We start from the raw sequence: 26,226 nt of genomic DNA, 5'->3' as shown, positions 1-26,226 counted from the left end.
GATTGAATACTGTCCGACTTTCAATACATTTCCCAACAAGAGCCTGAACATGGCTTTGAATATTGATTACAACGCGCTGAGAGCGCGGACCATGGGGTCAGGTGCCGACGAGGAAGCTGTAACGGTTGATACAAGAGGACTAATTTCCAAAGTTCTTGCTCGATATTCTGGGAAATGGTAGGATTTTACAACCCCGTGCCTACTACTGGGACCTGGAAGTAATGCTTACTTTATCTCCAATAGGACTGTACTGCGAGAAATGATTCAGAACGCTGCCGACGCCTCCGCAACTAAAGTGTCAATCAAATTCGAGACCCTGCCATCCACGACAATACCGTCCCCATCATCCACGGACCCAACCGAACTACTCAAGCATACGATCTCAAATCATACGCTGCGACGTCTCCTGATATCAAATAATGGTCTTTCATTCAGTGAAAAAGACTGGGCGAGACTGAAGCGTATCGCAGATGGCAACCCCGACGAAACAAAGATTGGAGCTTTTGGTGTTGGGTTTTACAGTGTTTTCGATGATTGCGAAGAACCATTTGTCTCTTCAGGCAGTCAAGCCATGGCTTTCTATTGGAAAGGAAATGCGCTGTTTACTCGCCGATTAGACCTGGGCGAAACATCGAACCAGGATACGACCTTTGTATTGGATTACCGCAACGACTCATCTCCTGTGCCTTCCCTGATGCAACTCTGTCAGTTCTTGTCGAGCAGTCTGACCTTTGTTGCACTGCAAGAGATAGAACTATGGCTGGATGATTGGAATCTCCTGCGGTTGTCCAAGAAGACAGCTCCTGGTGTCAACGTCCATATCCCCAGAGACATTGAAACAAAAACTGCAGAAGGTTTGATGAAGGTGACCGGAATCACTCAAGAAATTGCACAAGTCGACGCGGCCTGGATGCGGATTGTGGAGTGGAATCCTCATGCAAGCTTGTTTCGTCTTGACAACCTTCGAGATACTACCAGCTCCCTGCGGAGTTTTTTCTCGAAATTTACAGGGCAAGGCGGACCTGAGAAGTCGACACAGCCTCAAATGACTGATCATACTGAGGAACCAAGCAATATGGCCACTATGCAGACAGCCACTGTGTTCTTGCACATCAACACTGCGTCTATTCAGCCTTCCATAAGTCACTCATTGAGCAAGGAACTGGAACGAGCCACGCGCAAACCACCTCCCAAGAAAGCAGCAATTGCCATATTGACCCCTTCTTATGATGCAAGTGTTGCGACAGGAGCAACTGCGTCGCAATCAGAGATTCTTGCCTCTATTTTACCTTCGAAAGCGGGAAGAGTCTTCATTGGCTTTCCCACTCAGCAGACAACTGGACTTAACGCCCATGTCTCCGCGCCGTCTGTCATTCCCACCGTTGAGCGAGAAAGTATCGACCTCAACACACGGTACATCAGTAAATGGAATCTTGAAATGTTACGGGCAGTCGGCGTTGTCTGTCGGATTGCTTGGTCTGCGGAAATGGCCACTATCAAGTCCAAATTGGCCGCCAAAATTGGTTCGGCGCGCTCGAAAATTCGAAAAGACGATATTGTGGATGTACTTCCTGAAGCTATTCACACTGCGAATCAGTTTGTCTTCCGTGAATCTACACCATCCTCTGTCTTGGGCCAAACAATTGAAGATGCATTCTGGATGTGCAACAAGAACGCCTCCATCGAAATTCTTTCAACATGCGGTGTCATTCCTAGCCATCAAACGCGCATCGCCCCCAAGGATCTCAGCTTTATGGACTCCATACCGGCTTTGCCGGATGAATTTGTTCTCCAAGCAAAATATTTTGTCCAAAGGCTGACGGACTTTGGGTTGGTCACGGAAATAACAGTATCAGACATCAAACGTGAATTGGAATCCAGTACATTACGCTCCAGCCAGATTGTCGAATTTCTGACATGGTTGGGCCGGAAAACCGTTATGGGACAACTTGACAGGTCATCAGTCCAGAGCCTGCTCCGAGTTGCAGTAGCCAACGACGAGGACCAGGATGGAAAACCGACGCGGTTGATAGTCTTTGCAGATATCACAGGCTTTTTGAACCCCCAAAAGATTCCAGCTGACCTCCCAATACCGTCAACGGTGATGCCGTTCCGATTTACCAAGCTTCTAGGCAAGCAGGAGCTTGAGTCTTTGGGGTGGGTTGAATTGCAACTTGTCCCTTGGCTTCGTTGGCTCATCAACAATTCCGGTGACCGGAGCTTACTTTCAGCAGAACAAGACATCACCCAAAATTCTAGTTTGTCCGGCCAAATCCTGTCTGTTCTATCGAAGCAGTGGGAAAGTTTGAGCTCCTCGTCGAAACAAACGGTGATCAATACTCTCCAGCCACAGACTGTAATCCCGACCAGATTTGGGATGAAGCAACCGATGCAAACATACTTTGCTTCTGTGCGCCTTTTTGACGACCTTCCTGTGGTACATGGCTTGAATGGTGTCAAAGAGAAATTTCTCGTGGCCCTTGGTGTCCGCAAAACCGTCGAGCTTGGTGTAATATTTGACCGTCTCATCAACGGCCCTGAGTCCAGTGATACTAAAGGCATTCCAACAAGAAAATGGAGCCATGTGGATCTGATCAGATACCTTGCATCCGTCCGTGAGGATATTCCTTCAAATGATATTCAGCGACTCAAGAACACCCGCATCTGTACTGCGGAACCCAGGAAAGATGCCCAAAGCTCGCCTGGCCCTCGCTACAAGATATCTGAGTTGTATGAGCCAAAAGAGTCTTTTCGTGCTCTTGGGCTACCCGTGATTGAGTGGCCGGGTATCTATAATAATGCCACCAACGAAGGGAAGTTCCTCACCATGATGGGCTTGAAAAGCCAACCATCTGGAGCTGAAATCCTCGGTCTTGTGATCATGAGTGATGCGGAAAAGGATATTAGACGAAAGAGCAAAGCCTTGGCCTACTTCCTCAACGAGTATCACACAAATGGCTATGCGTCTTTTGATATTAGTGGAGTTAAGACACCGTTCCTCCCAATTGAAGGGTCTGAGAGTCTCGCTGCACCAGAGGAATGCTTTACTGATGAGAGTGCCTCCTTGTTCGGTTTCCATATTCTTCGGAAGCAACTTCATCCGCATGCTTCCAAGCTTGGCGTCAAACCACACCCTCCAATGTCAGAGTGTCTCCAAGCCCTCATGCGCAAGCCACCAAACACGCAGAGAGATGCGCGGATAGTCTTCAAATATCTGGCTGGCAGGGCGTCTGATATGAGCCCGCAGGATATTGAGCGGGCCGGGACTTCTCCAATTATCCCCATCGCCACCAAGGATCGATCGGAGAAGGCTCCTCTCACTCGTTTCGTTGCTCCCAGGTTTTGCTACCTTGGCGATGGAGAAGACTACAAGGACATCTTTGACTTTGTCGATTTTGGACAGGATGCCAATTTCTTCCTCATGGCCGTTGGCTCGAGGAGAGAACCGACCAAGGCCGAAATTGCACGGATGCTGGTCAAAGAGCCTGCGCGCATCTCAGCTGCCTTCCAGAGTTCCGACAAATATTTGATGCTTCTTAGAACCTTAGCAGAGAACCTTTCCGTGTTCAGAAAAGACAAGGATCTGTTTAATGACATGAGGAGGGCCAAATTTCTACTGGCTAGCCGTGATATTCCACCTCATTCTGCAGGCCAGAATAGCCAAGGAAAGTCGCCTAATCAGGAGCTACTAGACGCGGATGACGATCTAGATATCAGAGAATGGAGCCTTTCCGCTGCGAGAGAGATTGTTGTCGTGGATGATTTCCAGAGCTTCAATCTCTTCAAAGAGCACATACTAGCCGCGCCGCAGGAGGAGACGCTGGAGAACTTCTACATCGCCCTCGGCGCCGTTCCATTGAGCAGCCTTGTTGAGGAACAGGCGCGATTTGGGGGCGTGGCAGCCGACCAAAGTGCTGGTGTGAAACTCCACAAGGTCATCCTAGAGCGGGCGCGGCTATTTCTGCACGACCAGCCTGCAGACTCAATCCTGCACGGTGCCCGATGGTTAGAGCGCAGCTTTAGCGTGCAGGTGGTCAATTCCATCTCACTCACCCGATCTCTGAAGGGTCGGCGTGTATCTCATACGCAGAAGCGGAATGCGATTGTCGCTCGTCTGACCGGCAACCTAGGCTTGTGTATCGGCCCTGCGAAATACGACCTGTATGAAATCAGTCAGTCTCTAGTTCATCTGATCCTGAAGCGGCCAAAACTTCATTCTACTTTGACGCTGGAAATGCTGCTAAAGACGGACCTTTTGGAGCTCCGTGCGCGTGGCTACAATGTCGAACGGATCCTTCGACAAAAAGCTCATGACGCACGGATGGCCGAGGACAAGCGGCAGAAACAGATGGAGGAAGAGAGACGCGCTTTGCAAGAGAGAGAAGCGGCGTGGGCAACAGCTCAGGCCGAGCGAGCCAAGGAGGCGAAGCCCGAGGTGCAGCCACAGCCTCTCATGCCGGGTGTTTTCCCCGAGTCTCCTAACAGCAAGTCCACGGATACCAATGTCGTGCCATCCGAGCCTATGCCGGATAGAACACCTCGAGGTCTATTTTCCAACCTCACCAAGCGATTCGGTCTGGATGGACGATCAGGGTCAACGTCTGGCGCAGGAGAGCAATCTCGCTCGTTCCTTCCCGAATTCTCCACGCCCGCTCCACCGCCTCCTTACTCTGCCACGGACCCCCAGAACTCGCGTCCAGAGCAGCCTGTCTCCGTTAGCTCTCCACATCGGTTGCATCAGGAACTTCTTTCCGCCGTACAGGCCTGCCGGCCTCATGGATCCTCCGACGTTTACAGCCGACCTGAGACTAACCAGATCTCAGAAAGCAAGTCATACTGCGACGAACGACCGAGCCATGATCTGGAGTTTGTTGCAACGCTTCCTAGCGGTGTCAACGTTTTGTTTGTCAAATCCCTTACAGACCGGTCAGCGTTCCTGACCAATAACCGCGTGGGAATCAACATTTTCGCATCGGTGCTCCTCGATTGTGGGTCGATCTTCTCCATGCGTGCTGACAGTCTGAGTATCTTTTACGACCCAGGTGGCAAGACCATCGCTTTCAACCGGGCGGGCAGCATCTTCTGCAACTATTTTTATTTCCAGCAGTTGCACGAGCCCTCGTTACTCCAGAGGACAGCGCCTGATCGTACCGATGCAATTGTGTACTGGTGGGTGATTTTGTGTCATGAGCTGGCACACAACCTTGTTGGCGATCATAGCTCGGCACATAGTTACTACACTGAAGGGTTTGTGGCCCAGTATTTCCCCAAGGTGGCTGCCAAGCTTGCCACCCTTCTACCCTCGGCGCCCCGCTCGGTATGATCTGTCAATGACCGTTTCTTTGCGACGTTGAATATACCCTTGTGTAGATTCCAATAGCTACCAGTTGAAAATGTATAGAAGGGTGCGCATCGCGTGTCCGTTCCGGCGGTACCCGCTTTTTGCCTTGACATTCCAACCTTAATTTTTTTTTTCTCCCGCAACATCGTTGGGACCCGGCACAATGCATTGTTATTGAAATTCGGTGACTCAAGCGTCAAGACATGATGAGGTGCTGATTTTCTTTTCTCATCTCACTTCGCGGGAAACCCAGGACCTCGTGTTCGGTGGTGTCCTGATAATCAGTCTGACACGCCACTTCTCCGAAACTTCCATTGGGGCCTATTTGACTCAAGTTCTGAAAAGTCCCAAACAGTTTTGTCGCCCAGTATAGGCAGGCTTGATTGGCACCGACGCCGTCCGATCGTCTCTTAGCTCCATAGCCAATCTCTACTCCCCCGAGATTCTTTCGGTACCTGCATCCCGCGGTGACACAAGCCCACCATGGCGCCGCTCTTGGGCAGTTGGCATGGCTCGACGAAACTAGAAGCTGAGACCTCTTCAGGCAAAAGTATACTCTATGTTGATGCCTATGACTCATTCTCTTATAATGTGGTCGCGATGCTCGAGGAGACTCTAGGCGTCAAGGTGACCGTGATGACCATCGACTCTGACTGGCCCGATGGTAACATGCATGAGTTCTTGCACCACTATGAGGCTGTTGTGCTGGGACCTGGCCCAGGCGACCCAAACCTACCCAAAGATGTCGGGATCATGCGAGATATCTGGAATCTACATGATGCCGAGCTGCTTCCGGTCTTCGGCATCTGCTTGGGATTTCAGAGTCTGTGCTTGCACCACGGTGTGCCGATTGAACGACTTCCTTATCCACTTCATGGCCAAGTTCGCCATATATCAGCAAGTGCCAGGGATATATTTGAGCATCTCCCTTCGGTGGAAGTGACACTGTATCACTCGCTATATGCCCGCACGCGAGGTTCGCCACCAGACGACTTGGAGTTCCTGGCTTGGTTACCACTTGAGGATGCACAGATTCCTATGGCAGTTCATCATCGCCAAAAGCCGTTTTGGGGTGTTCAATTCCATCCGGAATCATGCAAGTCAGAGAGAAATTCTTGCGAAAGACTCCTCCAGAATTGGTGGCGAATGGCGCTTGCCTTTAACAAATCTGTCGGGCGTGAAGTACATGAAATTCTTCCAGAAGCAATCATCAGCCCTCACATCAAGACCAGTGCATTCCCGAACGCCGCACATGAAATGTTGAGTTGGAGCTCTTCGACAACAGCTTGTTCAGCACACCGGTCGATGAAACGGGGGAATCTCACTGCAGAGTCAATCAGCGAGACATTCAACAAGCCAGGGGTTCCTTCGGTTGTATTCCAGTCCAACGGACGGTATACAGTTATATCTGTTCCTAGTCCCGATTCCTGGAGATTGGAGTATGACGTTGAGCTGCAGAAACTAAACATGTACCAGTTGAATGCTGAGCACAAAACGGCCGAGGAATCAATTGGCGTTGCTCAGCTCTGGGATGCTCTTCGGTATCTTATGGAAATGAAGAAAGTCAACTCAGGAAGCTCTGAAGTTCCCTTCTGGGGTGGCTTCTTAGGCTATTTCTCCTATGAGCTGGGTCTTTCTTGTCTCCCTCACCCTATGGGATCGGAGGAAGCATCCACATCATATACACGTCCCCCCAAGCACAATCCTGGCCCTTCAGTGGAGGACCCACCAGATGTCAGTTTGCTATGGTGCGAAAGGAGTGCCGTCATTGATAATGAAACTGGTGATATTATCATTCAATCTACCCGCGAACCTGACGATCTAGTAGGTGGTTGGCTTGATGAGGCATTGCAGCTGTTGCAAGCTCGCAGTGAGAATGCTGAAGAGGATCCAACTGCCGATGCCGAGTTTATGGACTCTATTCTTCGAAAAGGCATCATTTCATTTCCCGAGGAAGCAGATTACAAGCGACAGATCGAAACCTGCAAGGAAGAGTTGCAGGCTGGGGAATCCTATGAGCTCTGTCTCACTTCGGAGACATCAATTACCCTGCCAAATCCAGTCACAGAAATCGATCAAGCCATCTTTCCCTGGAAGTTATATAAAAGATTGAAAAGATACAATCCAGCTGCTTTCAGTGCTTTCGCAAGCTTGGGACATGCCAAGATCGTCAGCAGTAGCCCGGAATGTTTTATCAACTGGGACCGGGAGTCCACCATTGAGATGAAGCCGATGAAGGGTACCGTCCGCAAATCACCGGATATGACAATGGCCAAGGCTCGGGAGATCTTGGGCTCCACGAAGGAAATGGCTGAGAACCTCATGATTGCGGACCTTATTCGCCACGATCTGTACGGCATCTGCGGGTCAGGTGGAGTTCATGTTGAGAAGCTACTTGAGGTCGAGGACAATGGCCGAGTCTATTCGATGGTCACGCATGTGAAGGCGGAAGTTCGTCCGCGCCAACTTGGCTATGCCATTCGACATATGCCACAATTGGAGTCTTCAAATATGGCTGTTCATGGTCTTACGGCTCTTCAGCGTTGCTTGCCTCCGGGCTCTATGACCGGTGCACCAAAGGAACGCTCGTGCATGCACCTCGACGCCATAGAGTCCCGCAAACGTGGGATCTATTCAGGTGTGATGGGCTACCTCGACTTGGGTGGTGGTGGAAGCTTCTCAGTTCAGATTCGTATGGCCTTCACTTATTCCTCAGGCGAGCCCCTCGGCGGAGACGGTCGACAGACTTGGCGGATTGGCGCAGGAGGTGCCATTACCGCTCTCAGCACGGCTGAGGGCGAATGGCAAGAGGTGTTAACCAAATTAGGCACCGTCGGCAATATCTTCGCGCCCTTTGATGCTGAAGGGTCTTCGTGAATCGAGGTTCGGCCTTGCTGAGCCTTTTTGTCTTCTTGAGATCACGGACAACACTTGATTGTGTCTTCAACATCCGGATCTACTAGAAATCGTGTTTCTGTAAATTCAACATAGAGCGCTGGAGTTGGGGGCATTATTATATCTAATGCGTTCGCTAGTCATTTGCGTTGGAATCAGTATGTGGAGCTCAGAAAGCAACTGTGTGTATACGGCTCGTCAATGATACCTCCCTCCCTCATGTATACTTCATTTTAAGGATGACACGGTGGGTTGGAGGCCAAAATAGGCCGCTTTTGATGCCTTTTTAAGTGTCTCGCTCATCCTCACTTACCCTTACTCACCCTCCTTTGGATACAATTCTATAAAAGTCGGCTTCCGTAGTATTCAACTACTCGCCTTTCGTTACTCACGAACAACTCCTCAACCTTTATACCTATCATTCCAGCGAATCAAGAATATAATTTTTGATCTTTTATAACCCACTCTGAACCTCGCCCTTTACAACCAGTTTTATCAGACAATAAAAAAGTAATTGACACAGATCTTGCTAATATATTCTTAAATAATACTTCCAAGGACGATTCCTTTCGCGAGCCTAATATAAATAGCGATATTAAATCGGATAATAACTCGATTCTAGGTAGCAAAAAAGAATAGCATAGACCGGAGTACTACCTCTTAAGAGGCCGAGAATTTTGATATATTGTACCTCTGATAGAAAAGTTATATAGTTCATATCAGTCTTAGGGGAAAGAGGTCTATCTGCGATCAGTCCTCCAAACGGTGTAAAAAAGCGTCCAAATATCTAATGAGAGTTGTGCTGCAGCACACCTCGGTGCAATGGGAGTGTTTACCGTGTCCTCGTATACTCGGTATATCCGTTTACCCCTGAATCAATCGGACTCGCGAGAGAGGTAGAATCATTAAATTTCCCTGCCTTTAAAGGTATCAAACTAAAAAACTACATTAGCAGAAGAGCTAAATCGCTAAATCAAAGAAATTCCTTATCGACGTCTGGCTATTTGACTAAGCGGCAACGGAGTGGAGTCCGCACCCGTAAGGGATCCTGACGTGCCATCTTACCTGAAGGTCTCGGGCTGCACCAAAGGAGTGGATGGGTATCGGTGGTCCCGTTGACTTGAGTATCGCAACCAAAAGGACCCCCGAAATGCCGGCCAGATCAACTCTACTACAGTTCTGCTGTGAGATTTGAAGCTCATCACCTCGTACCAGTCATGTCGACTACAAATGCCAAGCGCAAGCGTGCGATGAAGGCATGTATCCCATGCCATCAGCGCAAGCGAAAATGCGACACCATGTATCCCTGTGGCATGTGTACCACCTACGGATATAACTGCAGGTACACCGACGACAACGCCACTGGTACTATGGGCGGCGGCGTGCCTATTCCGCCTCCAGCCAAGCGCGTCAGCCTCGACGGTGAAAGTCGTCTGACGAGTCGGGCCGCCATAGACTGCAGTCCGGGCAGCCGATCTCATATGGAGCGAGACCGCCGTGAGGGCGACGGCTCCTCAACGAAGAGTCCCTCCGTCGTGACCGGCGCGTCCCCGGGCATCTTCGATGAGCAGAAGTTCAGATACTCCGGGGCATCGGCGGCCATGGCATTTCCGCACATCCTGGGTGTGGCTCTCGGTTCCGACAGTCCTCCAAAGACGCGGTCGTTCGCTTACAACTTTGGTATTCGCCCCGAGGAGGCATCCAATACTCACTGCTTTCTGGGAAATCTCATCTCGGAGGAAGACCTCGGCTTCTTCTCGGGTGCGTACTTCTCGGCATTGGGTCCCATCGGCGACGTGATGGATCCAAGGATCTACGCCCAGCGATGTCGGGATTATTACCATAGTTCAGGCAGCAGTGCGGTCGCCTTTGCCGCCGTGGCCGCTGGCGTCGCTGCTCTCGGATCGTTCCTATCGCCCAATAGACACCCGCGGGAGTCTGATCTGGTGCAGTACGCCAAAGCCATCCTCGATGACCCGGCCTCCATGCGTTTGCATGGCATCGACCACATCGTCGCATGGGGCATGCGAGTGTTTTACCTACGGGCAACGACCCGGCCCAGCAATGCTTGGATCGCTTCGTGCACGCAAATGCACCTCTGTGAAGCGATAGGGCTGCACGAGGAAGAGAACATCAAGAAGATAGCGTCTATCGCTGGCGCCGCGGTCCTTGGACATGACGCGGACCGGTTGCGGAGAATTTTCTGGGTCTCGTGGGCCGGTCATAACATGCTGTCCTATGAGTACGATCGTTCGCCTGTAGGATTTCGGGCCGTGACTTGCCAGCCTATCATCTCGATACCAGGGTCCGTTGCCGATCAGTTCGTACAACTGATCCAGATCATTCCATCGCCCAATTCGCCGTTCCAGCTCGAATTGCAGTCTCCAACTCTGAGTGAGGAGCTATTCCAGCGTCTCAAAGTGCTGGATGAACTCCAATTTACCCATCCGTTTCTGGTGGTGACCAGGGCGGACATTGCGTTTTGCTTCTATCGACGCCTTTACCAGCTCAAGATCTGCATACCAGACGATATCATTAAGCTCATCATTGATAGCGGAAACGCCGCAGTGGAGGCCGCCGAGCAGCAAGCTAGCCAGGGTCGTCTGTTCTGGAACGTCATCGGTAGCGTCTTCCAGTATACCTGTATTCTGTTGGCGATTGACACGCCGGCGGCCTCCGCCCACATCGGCATCGCGTTCAAAGGCTTGGAGAACCTTGTCAAAGCTGCTGATACAGGACTGACTCGTGAGGCGCTGTCAATAGCGCGGCACCTACTCAGCCTTCATGTGGCGAAGAAGCGAAAGGAACTTGCTCAGCTGGAAGCTGTCGAGGCGGGCTATGAATTCTTTCAGGCACCGCCGACCCCCGAGGCAAACACCGCGGTGCCAGACATGGTCTGGGATGTGGACTGGGATCAGTTCTTCATCGAGCCATATTTACCCATGCTCGGTCCAGACGTCCAGTTATAGTGACGCGGGTGTCGTTGGATATTGATTCACTCCAGTCAACAGTGATTCGATATGCGAAGCATCAAACTATAGTGTGATATTCTGTGGTGTTCAGTGAACTTCAGCTTTGTACCTATGATAATATAATAGATACCTTACCTTGAAAAGCAATTCAACTGCATTTGACTTCTTTCCCGTGTCATGTTCTTGAACGCCGTGGGAGTATTTATGGAGTCATAAATAGAGGGCGCGTAGACCGCCGTGAAGCGCAATCGAGTACATGTGAATTTGTGCGCCTTGTCGGGATCTCTCGTCCTTATCATTATAGAGGCTGAAGACATGTTCGGAGCTCCTTAAGCTGTTGCTCCGTAGGTGAATTATCCGTGCCATGCCTTGTGCGGCTTTATGTGCGGCTATTGCGGAGTTAGTTCACCTATCGCCGCACTAGCCCATCAAAAAGTGACAGCGGGTCCCTGCGTGCGGCTGCTGCGGCGGAGATGCGCGGGCTTCTCAGCCTCCCGCCATCGCCGTCTTCAATTTGGCTATCTCCGAGCGAATCAAGTTTGAAGTTCTGACCTGATCAAGTCGGACATACTCTGTATGTGGAGATCCTATGTCCGAGACTTGTCGAGTCCGATCCGATATGACAACGCTGAGATGGAGAAACCACAACACTCGAGACTGAACCTGAAATGTATAAATGGACGGGTATCCCCTGCTCCAGAGAGGGATAGCCAGACACTTATCATTCTCGCACAAGCCCAAACACCGTGAACACCTCGCTCAACCGTAATAGCAGCGGTTAATACAGCAATCAACCCAGCCATCATGCCCAAGTACGCCAAAGATCAGCCCGCCGGTTTCAAGAACGCCATCGAAAGAGTGGCCATTGTCGGCGTAAGGAAGCCCCTCAACAACACCACGTATACAGCAACACTAACAAACACCCTTAGGCTGGAGGTACTATTGGATCGCATATTGCCAACACCCTTCTAGAGACCGGAAGACACACAGTCACGGCTCTTTCCCGCAAAGGCAGCGGTAACAAACTCCCCGAGGGCGTCCAAGTCGCCTCAGTCGACTACGATGACGAGGCCAGCATTGTTGCCGCCCTCAAGGACCAGCAATTTTTGATCATAACCATGGCCCCTACGGCGCCCCGCGACACCCACAGCAAGCTCGTCCAGGCGGCCGCCAAGGCCGGTGTTCCCTATGTCATGCCTAACAACTATGCCGGCGACATTGACAACATCAAACTCGGCCAAGACACGATGCTGGGGCCTGTCGCCAAGGCCAACAGGGACGAGATTGAGCGGCTCGGCATGCAGTGGATCACAGTGTGCTGTGGGTTCTGGTACGATTACAGCTTGGCGGGCGGGGATTCGCGCTTTGGGTTCGACTTTGACAAGCGTTCCCTGACTATCTATGACGATGGTAACACCAAGAACTCGACGTCGACGCTCTCGCAGGTTGGGCGCGCTGTGGCCAAGGTCCTGAGCCTCAATGAGCTTCCCGAAGACGAAAACGATAAGAGCCTTACTCTGTCGAGCTTCCTCAGCAAGGGCGTGTACATTAAGAGCTTTGTGATCAGCCAAAACGAAATGTTTGAGAGCGTCAAGCGTGTCACCGGCACCACCGACGCCGACTGGACGATCACCCGCGAGGATACCAAGAAGCGATACGAGGATGGTCTGGCGCAAGTGAAAGTGGGTAACATGGCCGGTTTTAGCAAGATGCTGTATGCCAGAGGGTTCTACCCAGATGGCTCTAGTGATCACTCGGCCAAGGTGCAGAATGAGGAGCTTGGATTGCCGGAGGAGAGCCTGGATGAGGCTACCAAGGTTGGAATCGATTTGGTCAAGGAGCTGCAGCTTCGTGTCGAGCGCATGGCGTCCTAAACAACAACATGTACATATACAGGATGGGAACTAATTGATGTATGGATATGAGCGCGGAAATCACTATTCACTACTGACTTCTTGATTCTAATTGGTCGAGTCCCGATTTGTAACGAGCCATATCGCATGTGCAAACAAGCAAAACATAATCCTCAAAAGCGCTCCGCTCCGGTCTTTGCGGCTATCTAATCTCCACTCTTGGATTCTTCTACGGTCCACTCTTCTCTCCTCCCCTCGAGAGTTGCTCAGCGCCCTTCGGTGAGATCGGGCCGCAATTCCTCGCGCCAAGGCATGGCGAGCCAAGATGCCTCAATGGAGGAGATTCTGTGGCGGTCTCCCCCGCACGTCCAGATGATGGGGGGTTACCTGCACTCCAACAACAGTCTGTTTCCCCCAGCAATTGATCGTTGACCACGTCACTGACCCCTAGCTCTTCGACTCTCAGTCCTCTTCTATTTCGCTGAATCCCCTTTCTTTGACCCGACCTCCAATAATGCCTCCCTTGCCATCCAGGCCAATTACAACGAAGCCTTCCGCCACTTCGTCGAGACGCGCGAGGCATTCGAAGCTCGCCTGAAGACCATGCAAGGCCTGGAGTTCATTGTCGCATACGACCCGTTGCAAGCGGCAGCGCAGTCCGACACTCGCTTCGCGCACGAGCCGTCCAATGTCTGGGTAATTCGGAAGCAAAACCGACGCAAGCGGGGCGGCCTCGACGACGAGGTGACCGTGATATCGACCTATTTTGTCGTCGGTGATTGTATATACATGGCACCGTCAGTTGCCAGCGTGGTGGGAAATCGAATTGTACGTGTTGAGTGTGGAGTGTCTTCGCCAAGGACCATACCATCTTGCCCGGTACCATTCGCTAACCGCTCGTTCTACTGCTAGTTATCTGCCGTCACATCCCTCTCCCGGCTCATGAAGACAGCATCGACACTGCCTACCTTCACCCCGTCCTACGGACATACCTACATGCCGCCCGCGGCCCGTGCTACTAACGAACCCGGTCAGCAAGCATCCCAGCAGAGCAAAGAAAACACCCCCATGCCTGACGCTGCACCACCTTCCACTGCCGATACCCAAGTGAGTAGCAAAGCGGGCCTGGGGATATCGACCGCCAGCTCTAGTTTCCAGGATACTCGGAGCTTGGCCGAATCGTTCCAGCTATTCACCCGGTATGGCGACGAGTACATGGACGAGACTCCGCTGGTGGGTGAGCCCGGCTCGTTCATTCTGTCGCGAGTTGGCGGTGAGAATGATCGTGTGACTGGTACATCCGCCAAGACCATTTCCAAGGCAGCTGCAGGCGCAGCCACGACCAGTACGCTTTCTGGGCCCCCCGGACGTGTGTCGACGCCGCAGGTCCGGGTTGATACTCCTGGGAAAGTATCGGACAAGAGCAGTTCGCCGCCCAGCTCGGGCGAGAACAAGGGCAAGCGGAAGAAGAGTCGGGTTGCGAGCTGATTTGCATCTATGATACCCTCTGTGATACCTATTACTGGTGCACGGAAAATGTGAAGATTCTGGGCGTTTTTGGGCGGCCTATGTCCTTGTGTCGACGGAGTAGGCGTATTTTCCTCATCCGGCGCAGCTATTTGCATTACAATAATTCAATGATTCGACCATTGTCAACTCATTGATGTTATTAAATCCCTTTGCTCTCATATGGTGGTTTGGGAGGACGCGACTACGGATTCGCCAAGGGAATGGGTAATTCTCCGGGAACAAGAGTAACGATCTGCAAGCAATGTGATGAGTCCGAGGGAGACCAGCTACAGTAGCTGCTTAGACGAAAATGAACGAGCCTGTGTAGCCAATGGACGCGCCAACGTGTTCATGCAGCGCATCCCCATTATCTTATCGCGGCCGACTTGCCGTCCCACGGTCACTCACCCTTCGACGCTCTGCTTCTCCCTCGCCACAAGAACAGTTCACTCTTTCGTCTGTCTATATATCATCTCTCCCTGAAACATACAACTCTATAGCCCATTATCGTTCAATCTCTCCGCGGTATCCAGCATGACACAGAACAAGCAACCCGTTGTTTGCGTCTTGTGAGTCACTTGCCCCTCCCCCTCATCGGAACGACATCAACACCCTCACAACTCTCTAGCCTACGAGAACTCCTGGCTATATCGATATGGCCTATTACACATTCTTTGGAATAGCCAGCTAACCGATAGCCCCATTCGGGGCATCTAGTTGCGGTGCAACACCAGGCAAAGACCCGGTACATCTCGAGGCTGCTCGCCGCCTCGCCCAGGAATTCCATAAGCATAATATCCAACTCGTTTATGGCGGCGGCACCTCAGGCCTCATGGGCGAGATCGCACGCACCCTCGTCTCCCTCTCCGGCCCGAAGGCGGTGCACGGTATTATCCCGCGCGCACTAGTCAAAGTATCAACCAAGAGCAGCAGCGAGCAAGCGAACGGGACCGTCGGTGCAGGAAAGGCTGCAGAACGGGTCGTCTCGGAGACAGTGGAGGAAGACGGAATCCCTGAGTCAGAGTACGGCATGACAACGATTGTGGCAGACATGCACACGCGCAAGCGGATGATGGCTACGAAGGTGCTGGAGGGCGGACCTGGGTCCGGTTTCGTCTCGCTGGCTGGAGGGTTTGGAACGATTGAGGAGGTCATGGAGATGACGACATGGAACCAGCTTGGCATCCATCATGTCGGAGTGGTGCTACTCAACGTCAACGGATACTGGGATGGGCTGCTGGCCTGGGTGCGCAATGCGGTCAAGGAAGGGTTTATCAGTCCTGAAAATGGGTCAATCCTGGTTGAGGCTCACGATACATCCGATGTTTGGCCTCGGCTCCTGGAGTATCAGGTGAGTAGTGGCCGTATGCAGCTAAACTGGGGGCAAGAGTAAACCTCACAACATCGCGGGAGTCGAATATGGAGCGCGATCCCGGACAGCGGGTTGGCCTGGCTGAGGCTCGTGGCTCGTTTTCGGTTATTGCTGTTCTGCGGGGCTTGTTATAAATATACACTTAAATAAATCGTTAATAGACGAATAAACTGGAATGAACGGATTGTGAGAGGTGCGAAAAAGCCATATAGCACAAGGCAAGGATTTCATGTCTATGCGCATCATTAAAAGTCAGAAGAAATTATGAGTCGACCTCCATCGATTCGCCCTCGCCTGTGCCGGACGATTCGGATGCCTCCAGGGCCTCCAGAAGAGGCACCGTCTCCTGACCCTCATACAGCTTGAAGCTTTCAATCCGGCCCTTGGCTCCCTCAGCGGCCAGCCCAACGACACCGACCGAAGTGTTATCCACCGTAAGCTCCTTATCCTGCGACAGTGTCTCCTTGAGAGCGCGCAGGCCGTGCGTGATCAGCTCATCCCGGCTGCAATCGGAGAACTTATCAAGGTTCCGCTCCAAATATGTGCGGGCCATCTGCGAGCGGGCACCAATGGCGCAAGCCACCATCTCGTGGATCAGACCCGAGGGCTGGAACTCGAAGAGATGCGGGCCGGCCTCATCCACACCAGCCACCAGCAGGCCGACACCGTACGGCCGTTTCCCGTATTGCTGGGTGTTGGTCTGCGCACGGTCGCCAATCTGCGTGACAATGCGATCCAGCGGGATCGGGCGGCCGTAGGTCATCTTGGAGCCAAGCGATTGTTGCTTCATGAAGTTGGAAAGGACGCGGGCATCTGATGCCAGACCGGCGATGGCAATGGCCATGTGCGAGTCGATCTCGATGATCTTCTTCTGGTAGGAGGACAGTTCTTCGGCGTTGCGCTGTATCCAAGGAAGGCCATGTTAGTCATTTGATTTGGCGAGACCTTGGAGATTGGTCCTCGTCGAGTTCGAGGTTGGGAGCGAACCTTCAGGCCGACCAGCACAGCATGTGTCTTGTTCACCAATCCCACCACAACCGATCCTTGCTTCACTGCCTCCTGTGCATATTCCACTTGGAATATCCGGCCCTGCGGCGAGCTATTATTGTTGAATTAGCATTTAGTTGTTGCTGCGGGAGCCGACTGGGGGATCTTACAAGGTAACGGCATCGTTGTCGTAGTTGTTTCTGAACATGATGGAGAGAGGAGAGGCCTGAGCTCGGGATTTAAAGGAGAGAGAATAGCTTCGAGTGTCAAAAGACAGGAGAAGACGACCAAAAACCGAGAAAGGGTACCCGGGGCAGAGATGGGGGAGCTGGAGCAGGCAGGTAAGGTGACGCGGTGTGAAGCATGAGCTCTTGTGGCCTGAGGCAGCAACACCCAGTGACCTTCCAGGCGCCAACGTCACTCATTCTTAGCCCGATGCCGAAGCTGTCTCCTTCCCCTCGATCTCTATGGGGCCGTCATCCCTAGCCAGTTACTGATTCTTGCATCCAAACGTTGCCCTATTATAATTCACCATACCACTCTCACCTCGTCGACCGGGCAGCTTCGGTGCCTCCGCAATCATGGCGGCTGGACTCAAGACCATCATCGCGCTCTCATTCGTACGCAGAACATCCTCCATTCATTGTGACTTCATGCAATGGAACTGATTTCCCGACAATTTTTAGGTACTTGCAATCGGTTTTCTCCTCGTCATCCTCTCCTCCGCGCTATGGCACAAGTACTGGCCCCTGTTAGTAGTAGCCATCTACATTGTTGCGCCGCTCCCCAATTGGATTTGCGGACGATGCGCAAATCCGGACGACTTTATGGATAGCTCGAGTAACTCGGCGATGGACTTTGGGCGCTTCTTGACTGGCTTCTTAGTTCTCACTGGTATCGGTGAGTAGCCCCCTCTTCAACACATTCCTACTCCGGACAAACCTGCCTGCACAGCCTGAAATTCAGATTAGAGGGTCTGCTCTTGACCATATACCATCCTATCCATTGCCGTTCGTTTAGTCTCATCATGCTGACACCTTATCCTCTAGCCCTCCCTGTTATCCTGGCGCACAGCGGAGCGATTGAGATCCCGGCCATGATTATGTCGATTTTCGGTGGTCTGTTAATTTACGGTACCATCATCAGCTTCTCCATGTTCTTCCAAGAGCAGGAAGAGTTCTAGTTCGGGGTTACGTGGCCGGGGGGTTGGGTGTTCCCAGGTTGTTTTGGCGAACCACGAGGATCCTGCAGACACCCAAATTGCTTGCATGATGACATTCTTCTTTTGCGACTAGTTTGATTTCACGTATGCACCCTTTTCTTCCAATAAGTGGCTAGGGAGGGGTCCTAACCTTGACTGCCAATGCTCAAAGGCTCTCGCCTTTCATTGACTAAGATTCTCTTAGTGTATTATAGCACAGTGAGCATATAGACTCTTACTGAAGGATCGATATCTTCTGCATATCTCGTAGATTTAAAAGATTACAAGCGACTCATTATCATTCGAGTAACAATGGGTATTCACGCACGTGATCGCGCGCGGGCCTAGACGCGTCTCGCGGATCCGCGGCTCTCGATCAGACGCACTGGTTGAACGCCAACGCTAAACACCTCCAAGATGAGTGCATGAATCAATGCTATCTTGAAGATGAATGTTTGGTCAGGATCAATTTCCCTCGATCCAGACCGCCAGCTGGAGGGTAGGTTGTTGGCGCGTTCTTTGCCTAGAATCATGACTTACCAATTCACAAGGGATTCGTTTGATGGATCCGGCCTCCCACTGGCAATGCGATGTATCGAAAGACGCAAAACTCGGGCTCCGTAGCTTCGTGAATCCAGCTTTGATTCCACTCCATGCTCGAGCGGGCCCCAACCTCGAGGTACACACAGCCAACGAGGGGACATCGCAATGGCTCCAACGCAAACTGACGGGGGCTGTTTGGCTGAGCGAAGATGAGCTGGGCCTCCATCAGTCATTACAATGCCCTGTCGGCCTGCTAGTCAACGTCGACAGTAACACCACCACTAAAAGAAGTGGCGCCGTTACATCTGACTTCTTGGTCTATGGCGTGTTATCTAATGCGACGTCGTGCGCCCGCCCGCCAACACCACCACATTCGTCGCCATCTGATACCAACTTTCAAGCCGATCCTTCCCCGGGAAAGCCATATGAATTGAGAATATACGCCGCGCCACTCTCAGCATCACTGTTGACCCAGGCACAAGCATTTCCGTCTCCGCCACCAAGCTCTGATAGAGAACATGCTTCTAGTCAGGCTGAATTTCTTCCGAACATCAGTTCACCTAGCCCTAAACGAAAACGAGTTGCAACACTCTTTGAATTCGCGGCCCAACATCATCGTCGTGTACGGCAGAGGGGTGGTGAAGCCGTTTCTCAGCTGATGGCACCGTCGCGGCCCTTGTCCTCGTCACAGAATCTTCAATCACTGCGCGTGAAGCGCGAGCCTGACGATGATCCACCGAGTCTACCAAGCCTCGACCGTATCACAGCTCGGAGGTCACGATCTGTATCCATTGGAACAAACCTGCACCGACCCGGTAGTGTACGCGGTGCACGCGCCACCCCAGGTCTGAATGCGGATCCCCAAAAGCGTGCTCCAACACCGAATCCATTTTCAGATTCTAGCTCTGGCCGTGGATTGCAAAATGTTCAGCCCCCATCCACCTTATCGGCGTCTATCGAAGATCAACCCTCCTTGACGCCCAACTCCCCGCCTAAGAATCCCGAAGCAGTGGTCGCTGAGAACAAGAATCTCATCACGCGCACAATTCTGACTTGCATGCGGCTCTATGGCTTTCATCGCTCCAATGATCGGTCTTCGACGAGCAAGACTGCCCCCGGGGGGCCAGTTGATCCTGAATCAGAAGCGAGAAGCTCAACACCAGCTCCTGCGAGTCTTCGTGCAGAGACCCCTACTCCTGCTGTTGCATCCGACGATGACGAATTCAAGAACATGTACCATGCAACCTACAAGGCTGCGGCCTTTGCACTGCGCAAGTACTTGAAGGACTCGTCTGCGCCTCTGGTGCTCGAAAAAGGGAAAGCAATGATCTGCATTGATGAGTTACTGCGGATTTTCTGTGAAGACCATTGATGTTGAGGCTGCTCAGATTTAATTTTATGACTGAACGGAATGACGTATCTGCCTTGGCTTAGGCGTTATCGGTGATGATATTTGGATATCCTGGGTGTGTTGAGAACGATATGGGGATTCTGACGATTCCGTTCGAACCATATCTGCAATGTTATGATGATCAGATATTTTATTCCAGCATCTTAAAGATGCCAACTTAGGTACTTTACCTAGGTACTCTTTGCGTATGAGTGACCACAATCTAGTACATGTCAATCTCGAGGGATCCTCGGGCTGTATTGCGGTCTCGGACTTGCAGATGCCCCTTGCTGTAAATATTCTCGGCCTGTCATTTTTTAGACTCGAGTAGTGGACATAATGTAAAATCAATGTTCATAATTGAATTCATCTTGCTAAGCCCCAGCGTGGACAGCTGGAGATGCGAATATCAAACATGCAAACGAAACCATCGCATCAATGCGCATAAAATACAAAGGCCAAGTCAGGATCCGAGGTATCGATTCCATCGGTCACAGCGCCAGGTTGTAGGTGTAGTCATCTTCGATGTTCTGCGAGACCCAAAGGACGACGGAACTGTTTGTACATTAGCCACATGCTCTTTCGTATTCAAATCGACGATCATTGCTGTCCAACACGAACCTGAGCATGACCAGTCCATTTGCCACGACATTAGCAATACCAAAGTACAGCGTCTGAAAGGGATAATCCTTGACGAGGTACTTGAGAACCATGACCGTCTGTGTTGTTTATTAGCCTTGCCTGTCTCGAGAACTACACATTAGCAGGAATGCAGAAAAACATACCACACTGCCAGCGAGTCCACCTGCCAACAGCGCAAATCCCAAGAAGAGCACAAAGCGCGCCTTCCAGGCAACCCCGCTGCCGCTGTAACTGAAGCTATCGGCCTGCAGCCGCGACTTTTCGATCGAGTTGATGACCAGCATACCGAGTGCTGAGCAGATACCGGGAATCCAGTCCACGAACTTGATGTGCACGTTGGAGGCATTGCGGGTGCTGTGCGAAAAGGCAGCAACATCGACGAGGAAGAAGAAACCGGCGGCGAACTGGAATCGAGCGTGCTATGTTAGCTCACCCATATCCAATTCAAAGCAAGGCGATTGCGACTGGAGTTGTAGCTGAGTCGCGGATCATGGCTCGTGCAGGAGAGATGCGATTCGATCCGGTGGTAGGTCAGGGTTCGAGGAGTCACTCACCAGCGCGCCGGAGGTGTAGACGCCCGCGTTACGGACGGCGGCGTTATTGAGCCACTCGGGCTTCGACCAGCGGAAGAGGCGGTTGCTGGAGACATCCATATTGGCGATGCTTGAATGTGAGGAATGAACCAGGGCTGCGCTGGGCTGAGTGACGGATTGCCAATGATGACGCCGGTACCGCATCGGATAAACATCGGGCCGCGTGTACATAGTCTGCACTATACACCTGCTGCGTTGCTGCAAAACAGTTGGGTGAAAGAGATTAGGCAAAATCAGGCATAGAGTGTGAACTGGCAGCTCACAGGATACGGGAGCTCGTCATTCTTTCACTTTGATATTCAATTTCTGGTAGATTCTACCTATCAGCAGGTTTCTGGGACTTCCAGGCTATTGTAACAGTTCCGGGCGCCAGCGACAACTTCCCGCCAATCAGCAGGGAGAACCCGCTCCACCACGCTGCAGCTCAGCGTCGAGCCGGCAAAAGTGTCAAGTATATGCGAAGCGATGGAGGGAGTCCTTCGGGGTATGAGTTAATTATCGAGGGATGATTTGAAATCAATACGGGCTTGTAGTCATGCCGGTTGAGCGTGATATGCCATCTATAAAGTCTGTCTCGTCCGCTCAGTTCACTACAACATCATTCCACCTCTAAACCATATACACTGTCGAAAATACTGCGTTTTCTTTCAAATATGCCTTCTTATGCTATAACTGGGGCTTCTCGAGGCATTGGGGTGAGTCATATTCTACATAAGACCAGCGAAGAGGAGGGCTAATCCCTTCCGACCATCCCAGTGGGAGTTTCTGCGTCAGCTTTCCAGCGACTCGAACAACACGGTGATTGCCATCGTGCGCAACAAAGCCTCGACTGAAGTGAAGGTGGCTACAGAGCTATCGGGACGGCCCAACATTCATATTGTACAGGGTGACCTCGTCGATTATGCGGCTTTACAGGTGCGTTGAATTCCTGCCTTGAGCAACACTTCAGGAACAGTCTTCTCATAGACAGCCAGAACGCCGCAGTTGGTACGGCCAAAATCACCGGTGGAGGACTTGACTACCTCATCGCCAACGCCGGCCTCGTGACCCAATTTGATGCCTATGATCCAATTGGCGTGTTGTAAGTCTCTCTGGCAATTATTTCCTTCTTTTGCGCTCCCCCGAAGTAATCGCATGGAATGCTTAGTTGACAATCTGCCACCTCTGTCCCATACAGGGGTCAAAAGCCGGAGGTGCTTGAGAAAGGCCTGATGGACTGTTTTAGAGTCAATGTTGTCGGAAACATCCATTTGTTCAATCTCTTCATGCCGCTCATTCTCAAGGGTCAGGTCAAGAAGATCATTGCCATCTCGAGCGGCCAGGCCGACTTGGAGGTTATTCCCAAGCTCAAGATCCAGGTGGCCTCTGCCTATTCCATCGCCAAAGCGGGTCTGAATACGGCAGTAGCCAAGTTCAGTGCGCAGTACTCCGACGATGGCGTTCTTTTTATGAGTATCTGTCCTGGGATGGTAGATACTGGCCATTACAACGATGGTATGTTGATCACTACGTGTTTATCTCCCATCTTACTCTCCTTCCCCTCTTCTTTTATCAGCATCCTGACATCTCGCAGTGACAGAGGAACAGATGAAAGGCCTGCAGAAGATGTTGGCTGCATTTGTCGAGTATGCACCTGATTTCAAAGGACCAAGTCCCCCAGAGTCTGCGGTCAAGGATGTGATTTCAGTCATTGAGAAGGCTAGCGTGGAGAATGGCAACGGTGGGACCTTTGTGTCGCACTATGGTAATAAGCAGTGGCTCTAGGGGTATCCCAAATCCCAAACGTTTGTTACTCGGGTACCTGTGGGAATTTAACCATGTTGATTAGTTAGAGGTAGATAATAGTCCCTATGATCGGCTCAAAATGGAGGTCAGTCCCGCTTCGAAAGCCAGGACCACTTATTTGTGGCATTCGATTTTCTTATTAGTTATTATTCTATATAACCTATCAGCAGCCTATTTAGATTCTAGATTCCTCTAATATATTTATAAAGATACATATACACATTAATCTATATATACAGCTACATATGTAGCTACAATTATATATGGCTAGAAGTAGCTATTGAGAAAGGGTATTCATATTCAGCACTTCCTACTATAATACTACAATTTTACTTCCCTTTTTAATACTAATCAAAACGGGATTTGCTGCAACAGATGTATTATATTAGGGGATGCTCTGTTAAGCCCCGCCGCGCAAGGCGCGGCAGCAACCCTTGTATTGGTTACAATGAACCTCGCGGCATTGCAGACAATCTCAATTCCAATGAAAATAAGTGATCCATCCCTAACTCAGTCTTTATCACTGCGACTAAAAGGTAAAATCTGGCGTAGAAAACGTCGAAACACTTTATTCCAGAGATTCCGTATTTCTAAAAAAGACGTTCTTCAGTCTGGATTTTGAAAACAAAATGTGCCCGAGAAAAGCTTGGTTGATCATTTTATTTATTCTCAACAATCACATATGGGAGCAAAATTTCTAGAATAACATACTGGAATTCAAATACTTGTACATTACCTAGTTGAATACCTTCCCAATCAAATCCCATGCCCTTAGGTCTTTATCATGGTTACTTCCCAGGTGAAATCGCTCAGGGACTGAAGAGGTATTTCAGATTATACTTTGCTTTCAGACTGTGCAGTCGCTAGAGATCCATGGATGACAAGGCTCTTACCAATACCCGTGGGGATATATATTGAAGAAGCCCAGCTTAGAACCCCCTCTTGACTGATCATCTTGGCCATATTTTCAAAAGTGTCATGTCTTTTGCGCCCATCTGACCATGACTTCAGAAACTAATTATTGAGATGCTTGGCCGAAAGAAAAGTCGTATATCAAAGGCTAGACAAAAGTAGGCAGAATAGAACAACAGCTCAGGATGGCAGAAAGTTTCTCATTATAATCGACCTCCCCTTGAGCAAGATCGTCCTGAACCCAAACAGCCTGGATCAACTTCTTCAGCAACAGCAAGGACCGCGAAGAGGCTCCCTTTTCGGTACGGGCGATCAAATCAAGGACAACGCATCGCTCTGCATCTGTGCGTGCTTCACAGCCCAACACAAAAACAGGAAATTGGCGCTCGCAAGTACTCAACTGGGAAAAGAGGGTGAAGGCTCTCTCGATCCGCTGTTGGGTTTCATAAGGCGGATCGAGGAGGTTGCCTGATGCGCGGTTGAGATATACCAACGTAGCTATTTGAAATAACTCCGCTGTCTTTGCTAGTGGTATTTGACCCTGCACTGTTGGCTCTGATGCAGAGATGGATCGGATTCTCCATCCTAGGATTTTCATGAAGTTTTTGTAATCCTCGAGTTGTCCGGCAGGCATTCTTTCCGCCTGTGTGACAGCAAGTACGCCACAGCCCTCAGATAGAAGTTCCAGAGTCGTAGTAAATGGAGATGTCATTGAAAAGGCGGTCTAGCGGTATATCAGTTAAATCACTCTAATCAGGCAAAGAAAGGCTGCGAGTACAAACCTCCAAGCAGGTATTTGGTAGCAGTGACGGGGTTTCTGGAGGCTGGTGGTGCCAGTGTAGAGTGCTAAAGCGTAATAGCGTATCGTGGTAGTATACCCAGCTTAGCAGGGCATCAAATTCACTATGGCGTTCCAACGTTTCGAGGGTGGAAGCTTTGATTATGCTCTTTACACCATCGATATACAATTTCCATTGGCCCGAGGTGCAAGAGGCCCCGTGTATCTTGATAGGTAAGAGTGGTTAGTGGTCTTTATGAATAGACGATCTAACCCAAATGCTTCGATCTCACCTCAAATGAGCACAAGAGCATTCCTGCAGCCACATGCTGAATAGCTTCAATGGGACCAATATCGCTCTTTGACGCAGCAATGAGAGCGTTTATAGCGGATATTTTGAGCTCAGCAGCCTGGGTCTGCAATCCAAAGCGATGCAGAGAGGATAGAGCGAGTAAAGACCATAATACCGCTTTTGCGGATGGGGAGTCATTCACAAGGGCCATGCGAATAACGACAGCGCCCACACCTTTAGGGTCATGACCAAAAGTCGTCAACGAGGCTGAAGCCGTGGATTCAACTACAATCTGGGTTAGACATAGCACTGAACGCTCTTCGGGACTATGAATCCTCATCTTAAGCTCACAATACTGAAATAGGAAATTGTTCGCGACGTGCGTTTTGATCGAGTAAAACGGCATTGGCCAGCGTAGAACGAGATGCGCACACTCTATCACTCAGATGTAAACCTTCCTGTTCATGCAAAATATGCCCAGATGATGGGTGACGCTGAGGAATAGTCACAATCGTACCGTTCGGCATTGAGTTCGAGAGATAGTGATGCATCTCGATATCCCAGGTTGATATGTCAACTTGTCGAGCACTGGAGGAACGTGCCTGGGTCTTCGCCTTGCGCGAGTCTGGCCGGCCAACCATCGCGCGCCTGCCATCGTTCGCCTTGGGCCAGGATAGACGGAGGCCATATCCTTTGCAAGCTCTACCCGTTTGGGTACACTGCATACAGATAGGGACTGCACGATCGCAGCGAATCCGGCGATCTATACATGAGCGCGCGTTGCTCGGTCAGCATAAAGATTCTGATCCTAATCCATAGGGACTGCGAGATGGTCGGTACCCCTGCATGTCCCGCAGCTCTTGCTTGGCATCTTGCGTTGCGTTGGCCGTAAGGCCTCGCGTCGAGCGACGACAGGTTCAAACGAGGGAAGATTACTGCAGAGTGGAAATGGGCGTTTCACACGGAAGGATTCGGCGTATCGGCCGGGGACAATGAACTCCGGTCACTGCCGACGCTAAGGGTGCGGGTGCCTAGTCTACACTCCTGCTTCCAAGGTTGGCACGGATGGGTTTGAAGGTTACAGCATATTAATGTGCGTATCATTCAGATATGGACTCTATGCACGCAGCCCAAATGGCTTGAACTGGACAGTTTTGGGCC

At 51.0% G+C, this 26,226-nt stretch overlaps 12 protein-coding genes across 12 annotated transcripts; 9 read left to right on the top strand and 3 right to left on the bottom strand.

The window, feature by feature from the left end:
• Window positions 1-49: 49 nt before the first annotated feature.
• On the top strand, window positions 50-5,323 carry N7459_009730 (histidine kinase-like ATPase domain-containing protein; the record flags this gene model as incomplete). Its single annotated transcript, XM_056948898.1, has 2 exons — window positions 50-177; window positions 244-5,323. The coding sequence occupies 2 exons, from the start codon at window positions 50-52 to the stop codon at window positions 5,321-5,323; spliced, it is 5,208 nt and encodes a 1,735-aa protein (XP_056796123.1).
• A 501-nt stretch (window positions 5,324-5,824) lies between these two features.
• On the top strand, window positions 5,825-8,218 carry pabA (aminodeoxychorismate synthase pabA; the record flags this gene model as incomplete). Its single annotated transcript, XM_056948897.1, has 1 exon — window positions 5,825-8,218. The coding sequence occupies one exon, from the start codon at window positions 5,825-5,827 to the stop codon at window positions 8,216-8,218; it is 2,394 nt and encodes a 797-aa protein (XP_056796122.1).
• Window positions 8,219-9,453: 1,235 nt separating this feature from the next.
• On the top strand, window positions 9,454-11,205 carry N7459_009728 (C6 zinc finger domain protein; the record flags this gene model as incomplete). Its single annotated transcript, XM_056948896.1, has 1 exon — window positions 9,454-11,205. The coding sequence occupies one exon, from the start codon at window positions 9,454-9,456 to the stop codon at window positions 11,203-11,205; it is 1,752 nt and encodes a 583-aa protein (XP_056796121.1).
• Window positions 11,206-12,012: 807 nt separating this feature from the next.
• N7459_009727 (aromatic alcohol reductase) lies at window positions 12,013-13,082 on the top strand (the record flags this gene model as incomplete). The annotated part of the gene is made up of 2 exons (XM_056948895.1): window positions 12,013-12,081; window positions 12,138-13,082. The coding sequence occupies 2 exons, from the start codon at window positions 12,013-12,015 to the stop codon at window positions 13,080-13,082; spliced, it is 1,014 nt and encodes a 337-aa protein (XP_056796120.1).
• Window positions 13,083-13,373: 291 nt separating this feature from the next.
• On the top strand, window positions 13,374-14,549 carry med6 (mediator complex subunit MED6; the record flags this gene model as incomplete). Its single annotated transcript, XM_056948894.1, has 3 exons — window positions 13,374-13,464; window positions 13,528-13,889; window positions 13,974-14,549. The coding sequence occupies 3 exons, from the start codon at window positions 13,374-13,376 to the stop codon at window positions 14,547-14,549; spliced, it is 1,029 nt and encodes a 342-aa protein (XP_056796119.1).
• Window positions 14,550-15,104: 555 nt separating this feature from the next.
• On the top strand, window positions 15,105-15,963 carry N7459_009725 (LOG family protein; the record flags this gene model as incomplete). The annotated part of the gene is made up of 2 exons (XM_056948893.1): window positions 15,105-15,139; window positions 15,288-15,963. The coding sequence occupies 2 exons, from the start codon at window positions 15,105-15,107 to the stop codon at window positions 15,961-15,963; spliced, it is 711 nt and encodes a 236-aa protein (XP_056796118.1).
• Window positions 15,964-16,204: 241 nt separating this feature from the next.
• Window positions 16,205-17,137, bottom strand: pre5 (proteasome core particle subunit alpha 6; the record flags this gene model as incomplete). Its single annotated transcript, XM_056948892.1, has 3 exons — window positions 16,205-16,843; window positions 16,930-17,041; window positions 17,100-17,137. 3 exons carry the CDS (start codon window positions 17,135-17,137, stop codon window positions 16,205-16,207), a joined length of 789 nt encoding a protein of 262 aa, XP_056796117.1.
• Window positions 17,138-17,510: 373 nt separating this feature from the next.
• On the top strand, window positions 17,511-18,112 carry N7459_009723 (Vps55 family protein; the record flags this gene model as incomplete). The annotated part of the gene is made up of 3 exons (XM_056948891.1): window positions 17,511-17,549; window positions 17,616-17,829; window positions 17,979-18,112. The coding sequence occupies 3 exons, from the start codon at window positions 17,511-17,513 to the stop codon at window positions 18,110-18,112; spliced, it is 387 nt and encodes a 128-aa protein (XP_056796116.1).
• A 465-nt stretch (window positions 18,113-18,577) lies between these two features.
• Window positions 18,578-20,045, top strand: N7459_009722 (uncharacterized protein; the record flags this gene model as incomplete). The annotated part of the gene is made up of 2 exons (XM_056948890.1): window positions 18,578-18,629; window positions 18,682-20,045. The coding sequence occupies 2 exons, from the start codon at window positions 18,578-18,580 to the stop codon at window positions 20,043-20,045; spliced, it is 1,416 nt and encodes a 471-aa protein (XP_056796115.1).
• A 509-nt stretch (window positions 20,046-20,554) lies between these two features.
• Window positions 20,555-21,358, bottom strand: N7459_009721 (UPF0220 family protein; the record flags this gene model as incomplete). Its single annotated transcript, XM_056948889.1, has 4 exons — window positions 20,555-20,618; window positions 20,685-20,782; window positions 20,849-21,109; window positions 21,260-21,358. The coding sequence occupies 4 exons, from the start codon at window positions 21,356-21,358 to the stop codon at window positions 20,555-20,557; spliced, it is 522 nt and encodes a 173-aa protein (XP_056796114.1).
• A 593-nt stretch (window positions 21,359-21,951) lies between these two features.
• N7459_009720 (uncharacterized protein) lies at window positions 21,952-23,062 on the top strand (the record flags this gene model as incomplete). The annotated part of the gene is made up of 5 exons (XM_056948888.1): window positions 21,952-21,993; window positions 22,055-22,213; window positions 22,273-22,379; window positions 22,476-22,792; window positions 22,872-23,062. 5 exons carry the CDS (start codon window positions 21,952-21,954, stop codon window positions 23,060-23,062), a joined length of 816 nt encoding a protein of 271 aa, XP_056796113.1.
• Window positions 23,063-24,143: 1,081 nt separating this feature from the next.
• Window positions 24,144-25,471, bottom strand: N7459_009719 (uncharacterized protein; the record flags this gene model as incomplete). Its single annotated transcript, XM_056948887.1, has 5 exons — window positions 24,144-24,719; window positions 24,778-24,999; window positions 25,067-25,189; window positions 25,241-25,350; window positions 25,417-25,471. 5 exons carry the CDS (start codon window positions 25,469-25,471, stop codon window positions 24,144-24,146), a joined length of 1,086 nt encoding a protein of 361 aa, XP_056796112.1.
• Window positions 25,472-26,226: the final 755 nt, after the last annotated feature.

The sequence above is a fragment of the Penicillium hispanicum genome (assembly GCF_028827665.1).
Source record: "Penicillium hispanicum strain IBT 35686 chromosome Unknown utg000008l_segment0_segment0, whole genome shotgun sequence".
Lineage (NCBI taxonomy): Eukaryota > Fungi > Ascomycota > Eurotiomycetes > Eurotiales > Aspergillaceae > Penicillium > Penicillium hispanicum.
This window is presented reverse-complemented; position numbering and strand designations above follow the sequence as displayed.